This window comes from Pholis gunnellus, assembly GCF_910591455.1.
Source record: "Pholis gunnellus genome assembly, chromosome: 17".
Taxonomy (NCBI): domain Eukaryota; kingdom Metazoa; phylum Chordata; class Actinopteri; order Perciformes; family Pholidae; genus Pholis; species Pholis gunnellus.
This window is the reverse complement of record NC_136544.1, coordinates 447,902-462,437: the sequence shown is the minus strand read 5'-3', so window position 1 is coordinate 462,437 and position 14,536 is coordinate 447,902. Positions and strand designations below refer to the sequence as shown.

The window sequence follows — 14,536 nt, the reverse complement described above, 5'->3', positions numbered from 1 at the left end:
TGATGCTGCGGCACGATAGCCTATCAGCGTTGAGATGTTTCTCCTGTCATCACTGACGTCCTGCCGTTGTTGAATCAGAAAATAAATACTGTAGCGGTCTGTGTTCACCCAGAGCTATATGATACCTTATATCAATAGAGACCGGACCAAACTATGTGTATAAATGTGTGTGTGTAAACCATATGGTACAAACAATGAAAAAGACGCTGTTGTATTTACGTCTATATGACGTTATTGTGAGTGTTGATGGAGCTGCTACAATTTTAGCATAGCCTAGCACTGATCGATCCGAGCTCCATTGAGAAAACATGAATTCAGACTTTTTACGAATCGGCGTCATTATGTAACGTTAGTTATTTCGGCATCCCTTTTTGTCCGTTTATTGCAGTTAAATCACAGCAAAATCAGCTTGTTTGTTGGAGCTCCACTGGACTATGTTATGAACCCAGACATGACGGCATTTAGTTTCTCGCGATATCTCTGACTTCTACAACACGTACTAAGCAGAAATATAGGTTCATTTTTCCATGGTTGATGGCTTCCAGGGCGATAAGCCACGCCCCCTCTCCGGCCGTCCAGCGCGATTCACGAGAATGAACACAAATGGTCCCCGGCGAGACCAGCATCGCGAATGACAAGATTAACTCGGCGCGAACAATTCGCGTCGCGTTTGGTGTGAACTTACCATCAGAGGGGTGTGTTGTGGGGGAAGTCCATGTGGAAATGGTGGATCATCTGACTGAGAGGGAGGATGTTGATGATGAAGAGGAGTGGTTGCGTAGGTAGATGATGCCAGCTTAGTGCAGTGCCTTAAATACAGAGGCTTTCAAGCTAGGAGAGCATGTTGTGGTGACGGTATCAAAGGTTGCACTCATGTCAAGGAAGATAAGGATGTTAAGGGCTCTGGTGTCAGCAGAGATGAGGAGTACACAGTATACAGTAGTATACAGTTGAGTTTCACATTTTTAAGTGCTTTTGGGGGCTTTTACAAGTTATTTTGGTGATTCAATGTTTTTCATATCTACACATCATAAGAAATCTATAGCTGTTTGGGGCCCTTTTTGTTGGGGGCCCCAGGCAGTTGCCTACCTTGCTTAACAGTAAGTCTGTCACTGGTGTTGCTTAGAACCCAAGGAAGAGCAGTTTTGAGTGTGAAGTTGAGCAGTATAAGCTGTTCTTGAGAAAGCAGCGAGCAGCCAAGTCTTCTGGACCGCTGAACGAGTGCCATAAAGGTTAGAAAAGCTGCGCTGGTTAAAATAGAAGCACTCCGTCAAAATTCTCTATCTATCGGTTATCGGTCCAGGGTCCAGATACAACGGCGTCTGGGTCCGGATCCGGACCGTGGCCCACCCAATAGTGACCCTGCAGTACTCTAAAAAACTAGCTTATCTGTCTCTGACGAAAACCTTAATTTTGAGATACTTTAGGAGTTAACATAAGTCTACATGCAGCTAAATCAAATAGTCTCCTATATTTTACTTGCAGAGTAAGTGATGCATATTTAATTTTCCATCCTGTGTGCAGTTCTTGCTGGGCCAGGTGGAGATCAACCGGGACAAGAATACCATTCTGCGCAACGAGGAGATGGCATCGATGACACCGTCTGTTTCAGGTCAACGACAACATTCCCAGAAGTCTGAGCTCCAAATCTGCCACAAATGACTGGGAGGGAGAAGCTGTTGTTAATTTATTTTTTCTAGTCTTTTTTGTTCTTCAATGATGTCTCTGAATAAATCATCTCTTCCATCATTCCTTTAAGTCATTTACCTTTTTCTGTATTTTTGGTAAATGGTCAGCCCAAAAAGTTTTTGTTTGTGGGCTGCTTTGAATCTAAATTAATTACTCATTGTCATGCGTCCCTTGGTATTTTTCAAGTGATTGTAATGAGGAAGAGACTTGAACAAAACATCCAGTATGTGGTGATATAAACTCAAAATGGAAATTAAAGTGCTTGTACTGAATCAACTAGAAGTAAGACTGGAATTCCACTTGCCAAGGAGGAGATGACTCGAGGGCAATTGACTCAACATCAACTTTCTATTTTGATGCTCTGTTAGCTATGTCAACTAAAACGAAAGGCATGAGCAAACAGGAGTCAGTCAGTTATCTGTGAAATCTTTGCTAATGGGAGTGCCAGTTTACCTTCGAAGCGATTACATGCTAAACAAATATTTGATGGCTGCAATTCTCTCTGATGGCCTCTGTCTTCCTTGGATCAGGACGGATGCTCGTGGCTGTGATGATGTGACCCAAGAAGACCACCTCGCTCTTCGAGAGTTCACACTTGTCCACATTCAGAGTGATGCTTGCCTGTTCCAGTCTTTGTAGCACAGCATGGAGCTGAGTATCATGCCTTTCTTGATCCCGCCTCCACACCCATATATCATCAATGTGGCAGACCAAGCCTTCTCCTCTGTGACCTCAGCCATTGTACACTGGAAATGATCAGGGGCTGAAGCAATGCCAAATGGAAGATGGTTAAAGTGAAACCGCCCAAAGGGTGTAATAAATCCTCAGTAAGTGGAACCTGCCAAAACCCCATGTTTGCATCCAGTTTGCTGAATAGTGTTGCTCCGGCCAGCGTACCCAAGGCTCTGTTCCACTGACGGCAGAATGTACTTTTTTCGACACACATACTCATTCAAACGCATCTTTTCACCATCTTTCTTGGGCACGACCACTATGCCATCGCACCAATCAGTTGGCCCCTCCACACGGCTGATGACGCCCAGACTTTCCATGCGCTGGAGCTCCTCTTTGACTTTCCACACCAATGGCAGTGGAAGTCTCCTGGGGTTTTCAAAGTAATGGCACGGCCCCCTGTTTAAAGCTTGATGGCATATGGTTGTTGTACCTCACCGAGGCCACTGCATGGCTTGGGGTAGCTTGACTTTAGGGTCGCCATGTCTATGCTGTCGACACGAATGAGTAAGCCAAGGGCGACAATGGCTGGCAACCCGAGCAACGGCATGCTCAAGTTTTTGACCACATAGACCGTTGCCATGGTTTGCTTGCCTCTTATCCTCTGCAGCAGTCTAGTGAACCCCAACACATCTAGAGGATTCCATCCTGGACCAAGCAAAGGCTTCTCTGCCTGCTGGAGGACAAGCTGCTGTGCATTGAAAAAGATGCTGTTAAAAACAGACTGTGACACAACAGTGACATCCGCTCCAGTGTCAAGTTTGAAAGTGAAAGTTTTGTCCATAACGTCTATATTAACAGTCCATGGATCAGCATCAAATGTCACAGAGCCAAGAAAGAAGCTTTCCTTCTCTCAATACCAAGCACGGCTTTACCAGTGTAGTGAATTTTCCTCTATCTGATGTAACAGCATACTTGCCTGAATATGTCCTTACAAGGAGCAGGTGTAGGGCCCATGGAGAAGCCATGTCCTGATGTTTATATTATCGAACAGGCATACGAGGGGGGGCCGGAGGCCCATGTCTGAGACAGGTTTTTGCTGGGGATCCTATGGAACGGTATGTCCACTCCTTCAGAGAGGGAGTAAACATCTTCTGTATATAAGGAGACAGACTATCTCCGGACGAGAGAGCCATTTTGAATTGACCGAGGACTCTCCGGGCGTGTTAACCGTCCGTATGACATGTGTTGCTTGTTGTAATAAACTTCATTATACCAGCAAGAGCAGTGTCCGCGGATCTTCCTTCTCCATCACTTCAACAGCACTGTCGCTTGAAATATACGACACCAGCAAGGCACACACGCTGGTAGTGACTTTTTTTTCCACAGGAACGGCGCTTTGCATCCTTAGCAGGGCACTCTACGGATCCATTTTGTCCACTCATGCGGCTTGGAGAGTCCAAATTCCCGAGGACGGGAGGACACAAGTACAGTCATTCTGCAATTGGAACAGCAGCGTACTTCATGACATCACTACCTCACCTACATACATATATCTATATCTATATATATATATCAGTGGCGGGCCGTCAGGGCCTGCAAAGCCTTCTCTGCTGGCCTAAACAGAATCACAAAGTTATAGCTATTTTATAATTTTATATTTTTTCTTAAATACATTTCATTTTTTCTTATATGTATTATAATTTATAAAAATATTTTTCCCATTATCTTATTTTCTCATTGCACAGCTACTGTGCTCCACAGTTGCTCTGCTTCCAGTGCAGCTTGTTTTAAGTAGAGCTTTTATCCAATCAGATTTCACCTCTGTGTCTCTAGTAAGAAGAGAGGCCCCAGCCTGCAGACTCACCCAGTGCTGCCATGTGCAGTTTAAGTTGAATGGGGACGATATTGTTGATTCAACCAATCAGATCTTTAGTTTGAGATTCATGGACGCACCAGAGCGGTTTGCAGGCCTAGTTACGTCAGCATTACTGCAGCTCAGAGTCCAGATGCCTCTCTTCCGCAAGGTGCAGAGTGTGCTGTGATTGGTCAGTGGGCGGGCACGTGACTATGTGCTCGCGAAACATAATACTTGCTAGCAGAGCTTTGGTTGTAGCAGACAGAGTTCAAGTGGAAATATTTGAAAGACATTTTACCTAGCTTTGTTTTTTTAATATGAAATGGCGGAAGGAGGAGAAACGGATTTAGTGGCGGAGTTACTGGGAACGCTTTTCTCAAGAAGGACATTTCTGAACAAACTGGACAGTAAGAAACGAACCCACAGCTAGCAGCCCTGACCAGCCAGGAAAAGGATTTGTATGCAGCGTCGGAGAAGCGTTGCACATGTTATGGCTGTGAATGTGTTTCATTTTAACTGAGTGTCGGTACTTTTGGAGACTCGAGTGGGTCTACAACTCAACGACCACGTTCGCATGGAAACAGCTCCACAACCGCGGCCCGCCCTTCGCCGGTCCACGGCCGGAGACGACCACCGGCGGCGGAAGACCGACGACGACCGGCGAAATACAACTGGGGAGGCTCGATTGGCATCGATGAATGGAGAAGGACTTCTTACTGGAACTGATGTACTGGGATTAAACTCTTTGTCAACAAAGAAAGGAGGATGAACAGCATGTGGTAAGTGAAGTTCGTTTGTTTACCTCTACAGTTACTACTGTTCATTTGTCTATCGTGACGTTTTTATGAATAATATTTGAATGGCTCGTGCTCGTGTGGTGGAATGCGTGGATCTGCTGCAGGTCTGCTGGATTGATTTGTTGCTTTGTTGTCATACGAATATATGCGACTGCTCTTGTGAGTTTGTCATTGTGTTACATTGATACATTGTATTGTTCGTTAATGACGCAGCGTCCCATCATGCTCGTATTCATGTATCTGAACTCTGCATTTCGTGTTTTGTATGCTAGGTGTTGAACTTCATGTAACATTTTATTTCATTTGTCAAATGTTGCAGTGTTATGTGAATATGCGGCTTTTACACGAAACAAATAATAACCCGTATCTGTGACGTCATAATGAGGTTATTAGAAGTGTAGAACAGCACTGAAGGCCCAGGTATAAAATCCACGGCCCGCCACTGATATATACAGTATATATATATATTCATATAATTGTGTGTATATATATACATTTGTCATATTTGGTTGTGAATGTACTCATATATATGGATCAGATCCATATTGCTGTACGCTTTGCTGACGAGGACAACGCTACGGAGACGTCAATACCAGCCGCAAGTTTCATAAAGACTTGCAGAGATGAGGCTGTTCTAGGTGGGTACTGTGAGCGCTGACCCCCCGGTGCTGGCGAGGTTTACTGCCAAGATAAGACTTTTCTAGGCGGGTACCGTGAGCACTGACTCGCCGGTCCCGCTAGCAACACCTCATATCTCCGAAATCTTCGGAGCAGATTTTTAAGTCGGCTGAATCTTTACAAACCGACCACAGATTTGATGCTTCAACAACTAACTTCTCGCCTCAAAAAATGTCAACTTCGAGTTATGTTTTCTCCTCCGCCACTGTTCCCTGTTGCTGGTGCAAAATGCATTCTGGGATATTTGGCTGTCCCAAGTACACACAAGTCACCTCCGATGCATCCCCGGTAAAATGGGCAGAGCAAGTGACATCCGGGCATTTGGACCATGCTTGGCTAGATGCAGACTTTTGAATTGGAACAGTGGCTGCGACTGATGACATTTCACAAGTCCGCGAGAAGTACAGACAAGAACGCATATTGACAAAGGTCTCAGGCGGCTGTATGCTAAACATAGCGCCGGGTAACTGTTGCCAAATTGGCGACTTTCTGGCTAAATCTGGCGACTTTCCAAGTCCTCTTGGCAACTTTTTTAGTCAAAAACAACTAGCGACAAATCTAGCAACTTTTTCTGATATTTTGGAGACTGACGTGAAAGCACGTACGTTCTGCAGTTACTGTCCTCAACGAGCAGCGGGTGCTGCCGTGAGCCCCTCCGACGTCCCAAAGCTCTCACAGGCGGTCAGTCACACAGTAGCCTCGCACAGCAGTCCCAGCTGCAGTCAGAGCAGAGAGGAGACCCACTCTCCGCATCCAGACTGCAAATGAATCGCGCATGCGCAAAGCCGCCGCTGATCCCGCCCTAGCTTACAGAGCACGATGTAAATGTCTTTAAAAACAGAGAAACTCCTGGGTATAGGGAATGACAATGCCTCCGTTATGACGGGGATTAACAATGGGGTCCATAAGAAATGATGGCCTATTTCAAAGGCAAAAAAAAAAAAAAAAAAGAATCAACAGAAGAAAGTTAATTTGTAGTTCTAAACATATTTAGGGTGTTTTTTACTCACTTTCTACAATTATGCAAATTAGGCAATGACACCATTTAGCGACTTTCAGGACAGCCAATAGCTACTTTCCTTACTGAGGAGATGGCAACACTGCGCCGGGTGTTAGCCATTCTGCTAGTGCTAGCTCCTTCCCCGCTCTGCTCATCGTCAATGTCACTCATTGAGCCTGCTCACCGATTCCTGTCTTTCCCTTCGAACCGTCTTTCCTTCCTGAGTTCGTTTACCGGCACTTCTGACACCATGTTGTGTTTTTTAAATAAACATATAAGCAAGTGAGAACAACTGCTCTTAACCGCAACTCTTTATTAGCATAACTCCCTCATGCCATTACTGCCACAACACAGCTCCTAGCTTGCCATGCCTGACTTATGTTCCCCTGAGTCCTAAGTCCCAACACGTATGGCTCAATCATACTATGAACATTTATGTACCAACATACATTTCTAACAAATACCACACTTTTAAGGTACCGATGAAGTATTTCAGAGAGAATCCAGCTCTGTGTTTTCTTTGTTGTGGAGAAGCAGTTTGCTCATTTGAAACACGCTTTGGTCGATAACAGGGCGAGATCCAGCTGATGCTGTCCCTCGGAGTGACACCTGACAAAATCATTTACGCACACACAACCAAACCACTGTCGCACATCAAATATGCCCGTACGAATGGAGTCGATATGATGACTTTTGATAACGAGGAAGAACTCCTAAAAATATCTCTTAGTCACGCCAAAGCCAAGTGAGTGAACAACTACTGATATTTGTTGCTCCTTTGTTTAGTTGATTATTGTTAGGTCACCGATTAATACTTTTGAGTCACTCTTTCCAGATTGGTACTCCGCATCGCAGTGGATGACTCTGCATCCAAGATAAAACTCAGTTCAAAGTTTGGTGCCAGACTGGAGTCAGTTGGTAAGCTGCTGGGACGTGCTGGAGAGTTTGGCTTGGAGGTCATTGGGGTCAGCTTTCATGTGGGCAGCGGGTGCACCGGAAGTTTGGCGTTCAAGCAGGCCATCGCAGACGCCCGACGTGTCTTTGACATGGGGGTACGTCATCGTCACAGCAATAGAACACAAGAATGAAATTGAAAATCTTCGTCAATTTTCTATTGATGATTTGCAGTTGTGCTGCAAGTCAGTGTGCATAACGGTCTGCTACGGTTCATTTTTCGATACAACCACACACTAAAGAGAAATATTACACACAGTGGCCATAAATGATATCAGAATGCTGCTGCCAGTTGTGGAATGTGCAGTAATCAAGTACATTTACTCAAGTACCGTATTTAAGTAAAAAGAAACAGAATTCAATGCAACTCTATGCTTCTACTCTACTACATCTCAGAGGCAAATATGTGTCTGAGAGCTTTAGATACTTTTTAGATTACAATACCCATCCTGTCCAGTTAAAACCATGTATCTCCAAATCTGGTGAATTTTTTAATATTTGTGATGAACTGTTGGATGTCAGGGGTGTTCAATTAAAGTTCAACGAGGTCCAGTTAGAGAAATTTTCCTCATGCAAAGGTCCAGAACATCACAATAATGACTAACTTGCGCTATGATTTAATACCATTTATATTGAATTAGCCAACAGTTGTATTAACGTCCGTATGTAGTCAACAACTGATGTCATTTTAAACATAGAAAATTCAATTGAATAATATCTCAGTAATATTGTCAGTTTTTAAATTGAACTGGATGAATTATAAATATTACATACTCTAATAATAAACAAATGTTTTTCTCTCGCTTCAAGTAAAATACAGGCTATATTAAATAATAAATTGCATAACAGAAAGCTTTTAAAGGTGTGAAGTGATGTCAATCAAAACAACATATTATATTCGCATCTTCAGAAAAATTGTGTGCAGAGACTTTATCTGTGGTTATTAAACCACTAGTTTCAGCTCTATTCTCTCTGTTAACATCTTTGTTGGTCAGTGAATTAGCATGTTAGGATTCTGATCATATTGGGCTCTTAGATTGTTTGTTGACCTCATTTCGGATTTAAGTGGCTATGTTTGCTAAACAGAGTTGTGCTTTGACTTGTAGTGGTGCTTCACATTACCACTTTTAATAATCATCATGGTCTCTGAACATATAAGACTGGTTTTAAACTGCCTGTGGGAAGAATTAACCTATACGAGTCTGTCCATCCATCCATCCATTTTCCTCCACTTATCTGGGGTCGGGTCGCGGTGGAAGCAGGCCAAGCAGGCTGACCCAGACTTCCCTCTCGCCTGCAACATTTTCCAGCACATACTGGGGGATCCCGAAGCGTTCCCAGGCCAGCTGGGAGATATAATCCCTCCAGCGTGTTCTGGGTCTTCCCCGTGGTCTCCTCCCAGTTGGATGTGCCCGGAAAACCTCCAGTGGGAGGCGTCCAGGAGGCCCAGAGTTCATGACCCAGAGTTCGTGACCATAGGTGAGGGTAGGAACGTAGACCGACCAGTAAATTGAGAGCTTTGCCTTCCAGCTCAGCTCTCTCTTCACCGAGACGGTCCGGTACAAGTCTGTCCATTCTTGGTTAAAGACTCTGTTCTCTCTGGTCTCTCTGACCACTTTTCTCTTTTTGGAGAACGTCATGTGAAATAACTTCTTTGACTCACGTAATTTTCCTACTCTTCGTTATCTTTCCTCGTCTCTCCCCAGTGTGTGTAAATCTCATTTGAGTCACAAAGCTTATCAGAATACACCAGTGGCGGGCCGTCAGGGCCTGCAAAGCCTTCTCTGCTGGCCTAAACAGAATCACAAAGTTATAGCTATTTTATAATTTTATATTTTTTCTTAAATACATTTAATTTTTTCTTATATGTATTGTAATTTATAAAAATATTTTTCCCATTATCTTATTTTCTCATTGCACAGCTACTGTGCTCCTCAGTTGCTCTGCTTCCAGTGCAGCTTGTTTTAAGTAGAGCTTTTATCCAATCAGATTTCACCTCTGTGTCTCTAGGTAGAAGAGAGGCCCCAGGCCTGCAGACTCACCAGTGCCTCCACGTGCAGTTTAAGTTGAATGGGGACGATATTGTTGATTAACATAGTCTTCAACCAATCAGATCTTTAGTTTGAGATTCATGGACGCACCAGAGTGGTTTGCAGGCCTAGTTACGTCAGCATTACTGCAGCTCAGAGTCCAGATGCCTCTCTTCCGCAAGGTGCAGAGTGTGCTGTGATTGGTCAGTGGGCGGGCACGTGACTATGTGCCCGCGAAACATAATACTTGCTAGCAGAGCTTTGGTTGTAGCAGACAGAGTTCAAGTGGAAATATTTGAAAGACATTTTACCTAGCTTTGTTTTTTTAATATGAAATGGCGGAAGGAGGAGAAACGGATTTAGTGGCGGAGTTACTGGGAACGCTTTTCTCAAGAAGGACATTTCTGAACAAACTGGACAGTAAGAAACGACCCCACAGCTAGCAGCCCTGACCAGCCAGGAAAAGGATTTGTATGCAGCGTCGGAGAAGCGTTGCACATGTTATGGCTGTGAATGTGTTTCATTTTAACTGAGCGTCGGTACTTTTGGAGAGACTCGAGTGGATCTACAACTCAACGACCACGTTCGCAGGGAAACAGCTCCACAACCGCAGCCCGCCCTTCGCCGGTCCACGGCCGAAGACGACCACCGAAGGGCGGTCGAAGACGACCACCGAACCGCGGCGGAAGACAACCAAACGGCGGTCGAAGACGACGACCGAACTGCCGCGGAAGACGGACAACCGACCGGCGGCGGAAGACCGACGACGACCGGCGAAATTGGCGAAACAACTGGGGAGGCTCGACTGGCATCGATGAATCGAGAAGGACTCTTTGTCAACAAAGAAAGGAGGATAGACAGCATTTGGTAAGTGAAGTTTGTTTGTTTACCTCTACAGTTATACTGTTCATTTGTCTATCATGGCGTTTTTATGAATAATATTTGATTGGCTCGTGCTCGTGTGGTGGAATGCGTGGATCCGCTGCAGGTCTGCTGGATTGATTTGTTGCTTTGTTGTCATACGAATATATGCGACTGCTCTTGTGAGTTTGTCATTGTGTTACATTGATTTGGACTATATTGTCCGGTAATGACGCAGCGTCCTGTCATGCTCGTATTCATGTATCTGCACATTTTATTTCATTTGTCAAATGTAGCAGTGTTACGTGAATATGCGGCTTTTACACGAAACAAATAATAACCCATAGCTGTGACGTCATAATGAGGTTATTAGAAGTGTCGAACGGCACTGAAGGCCCAGGTATAAAATCCACGGCCCGCCACTGGAATACACATATTTGTTTGGCTGAGTAGCATCACGTGGTGTGATTTACAACGCATGTAATTGGTTGGTGTGTTTCCTGGACCGCTGAACGAGTGTCATAAAGGCTGGAAGAGCTGCACCGGTTAAAATAGTGCTTCTTCCAAATGTAATAATTCTCAATTATCTATCGGTTTTAGGTACAGGGTCCGGATACAATAGCGTGTGGGTCCGGACCCACCGCCTATTAGTGACCCCTGCTTTAAGTGTTCAAAATAAACTATTCAGAAAGCCTCTCGGATCAGCTGGAAAGTGAATCTTCACAAAGATGAACACAGGGCTGTTTTTCTGAGCTCATGAAAAGTTGACTTTTTAAAGATACTTGGTTCTCACGGAACACATGATGATCTTATATATGATGTATTGCTGTAGACTAAACTACACTCTAAATTATTTCACCGTAAATTTACGGTAACTTACTGGCAGCAGGGACGCCGGTAATTTACTGTTTTTTTATGGTGCACTACCGTAATTTACTTTTACAGTATTTTACCGTGTACTGGATTACGGTAGGTGATAGTAGGATAACTACTATGACTATTAATGACCATAAACCCGGGGGCTTTGCAATATTAGCTTGCTCATATGATTATAAGCTCTTGGCATGTTTTTGGCATTTTTCCTCAGTGATAACGCTTTTTGTGTAATCAAGCCTCTTTGAAACCTCTCATTGAATTATAGCATTATGCAGACAAATTATTAAGTTTTAAGCAAATGTAGGATCTCTCTTAAAATTTGTAAAATTAGAACTATTTTGAAATTGCTTCACAATCTTAAGATCTCAACTGCTGAATGGTGCATTGATATATTGAACTAAATGTAATCGATAATGGTCAAACAACAGATTTATGTTTCTCAGTTACGGTCTTCATTGTACTCATCCTCATATTCTTTATTCATTCCATTCATTTAGTTCAATTTAGTTATGTAGTTAGTCCAATAAATATTTAATTCATGAAATAATTTGTGTGTATATGAAATAATAAGTCACTCTACACCATGATAGGAACTCCATAGCAACCCAGAGATTGAGACTTTAAGTTTTTCCATTTTCCAAAATTGAGTATCGTCCTAAATCATATCTAAATTATTTTCTTTAAATTATTCAACTTGAACTCATTGTGTTTTATGTCTGAAGCCATAAAAGTACCATGACTCTTTTTATACTAATTCATGGGTTCATGGTTCATAATTGAGTTATTGATAACCATTACATTTGGATATTAATGAATTATTATGTATTATTATTATATGCTACAAGCAATAGCACTACAGTAAGTACAGTACAATATTTTTAATTATATGACTGATTGATTCGAAACTTTTTCAGAATTTGCTGGGATTCCAGATCAGACTCTTGGATATCGGTGGAGGATTCGCTGCGATTGAGAGATTTCAACAGAAATTTGAAGAGGTAACATTTTTCAAAAACATATACAATACGAGTATTCATTAATGGATGTTCTGCATCTCCATTGTCCTGGTAAAAGAAAGAGCAAAAGGAGCATAAACAACAAAATAGAATGACACAAACGGAATTATTTCAGATTAAACAACCTTTTTCCTGTCTTACCTGAAGGACTATGTAGACTGTCAGGGAACCTTTAAATGCATACTAAAGAGGCAAACTTAATAAGGAAATATTAGGAGTACTTGCACCTCGCTGCCCCTGAAGAAACTCTCAGGTCCACAGAACATGTCGTTGCCCTTTCATTCGCTCGCTGCTAGCACCACATTGTTTCTTGCTCTTTAGAAGATGTATAGTGCACCGTTACTGTGGTCATATGGTGGCGCTGTTAATAACTTGATTCAAAAGGTTTGTCTTGATCTAAAGAATCCAGAGGGAAAAAAAGAAAACTTAAGATTTTCATATCATATTAGATATGATTTAGGACGATACTCAATAAACCTTAATCTTTACTCACATACACATGTTGTTTGAAAGAGCAAAACTTCTCGTTTCTATCCGTACCAATTATTAGATAAATTCCAATATCACTGTTCCAACAGTTGCTCAGTTTCAACCTTGCTTTTAAAAATGCGACCATACATTTCCCAAAATACTTAATTGAGAATGCAGTTCAGTTGTATAATATGGGAACATAATTTACTGTGAGTCATTTTCAAGCTGATGCACAAAAAGCTTGTTAAGGAATTATTAACTAACACTCCATAAAATGACATTATTAGTTCGCACTGCTTGAAGTGTCCGAAGCTTGATCTTTCTTCCATAAATCCATTAAATATATATTATACACACCTGCATCCTTTTCATCATTAATGATTGTGTGATATCTCTATCATCCTCTGTTATTAGCCTCTTACATTACATAGGTCGTACTTCAAAGAAACACATTCAGAAACCTTACCTTTTGTTGCCTTTACTGCCAGTGATACTGGAAACTGTAGGTCACTTTGTATTAAAGTGTCAGCAAAATGTCAGGAATATTAATAGAAGGTGTATTACATGTGAAATATGCTATTAACCCATTGTGTTTTTTCCGACTAGTTTTCAGAGGTCATTAATAGAGCACTGGATGAACTCTTCCCACCTGACAGTGGGGTGCAAGTTATTGCAGAACCAGGCCGATACTACGTGGAATCAGCCTTCACATTGGCAGTGAATGTCATTGCCAAAAGAGTAATCGGTAATGTCTTTTGAAGCCACGTGTATCCAGTAATAAGACATAACTTTGCTTGTATTTAAATGTATCTTGATTTTAAATACAAGGAGTGTAGGTGACAGCTATCAGAGGAGTCTGTTGGCACTACATGGTAATGCACCACTACATAAATATGTATCCTCAATAGACAGCCATGCTCTCTGCTCCTCTGAGTGAGCATAATGACTTGCAGGGTTGTAGATAATCACTTTGTGCAGACCCACAGATACCAGGTTGCATGTGGTGGAAGGATCCTATTATTTGCAACAACTTTGCAAACCTATTGCACAGTTGCCATTTTATCATTTGCATGTATTTTCTTTTTCAGATGATGAGGACAACTGCCCTGACAGAAAAATGACGTACTACGTTAATGATGGAGTGTATGGCTCCCTGAGTTGCGCTGTCAATGATGCTGCTCACTGCAACCTTCAACCATATCTTCACAGGGTAACTATCAACCACATAATGTCGCCACATAAGAAAGCCAATATTGGATTATTGCGCATGATTACGTCCAATGCCAACAGTGTATATATATATATTTATATTTATATTTATATATGCATGTGAGCGTGCCTCACATTTTATACTGTACACAGGTTGTTGAGAGCAGCGAGCAGAGATACCGGTCTGTTATCTGGGGTCCAACCTGCAACAGCTTTGACAAAATAACCGACAGCTGCTGGATTCCTGAGCTGCACGTGGGGGACTGGCTTCTCATTGACAACATGGGTGCTTACTCTGTTAGTTTGTCCAGTGACTTCAACGGCTTTGAAAGAGCACACATTTACCCTGTTGTGACAGCCGAGACATGGCACACCTTAAACCTTTCTGACGTCTACGACATCTGCCAATGATCTGATCTCTTCTA

At 42.6% G+C, this 14,536-nt stretch overlaps 1 protein-coding gene across 1 annotated transcript; it reads left to right on the top strand.

Moving 5' to 3' along the window:
* Positions 1-603: 603 nt before the first annotated feature.
* On the top strand, positions 604-14,522 carry LOC306709190 (ornithine decarboxylase-like; the record flags this gene model as incomplete). The annotated part of the gene is made up of 9 exons (XM_079177253.1): positions 604-778; positions 1,304-1,356; positions 1,525-1,587; positions 7,267-7,439; positions 7,530-7,746; positions 12,330-12,413; positions 13,509-13,647; positions 13,991-14,112; positions 14,265-14,522. The coding sequence occupies 9 exons, from the start codon at positions 604-606 to the stop codon at positions 14,520-14,522; spliced, it is 1,284 nt and encodes a 427-aa protein (XP_079033379.1).
* Between the last annotated feature and the right edge of the window lie 14 nt (positions 14,523-14,536).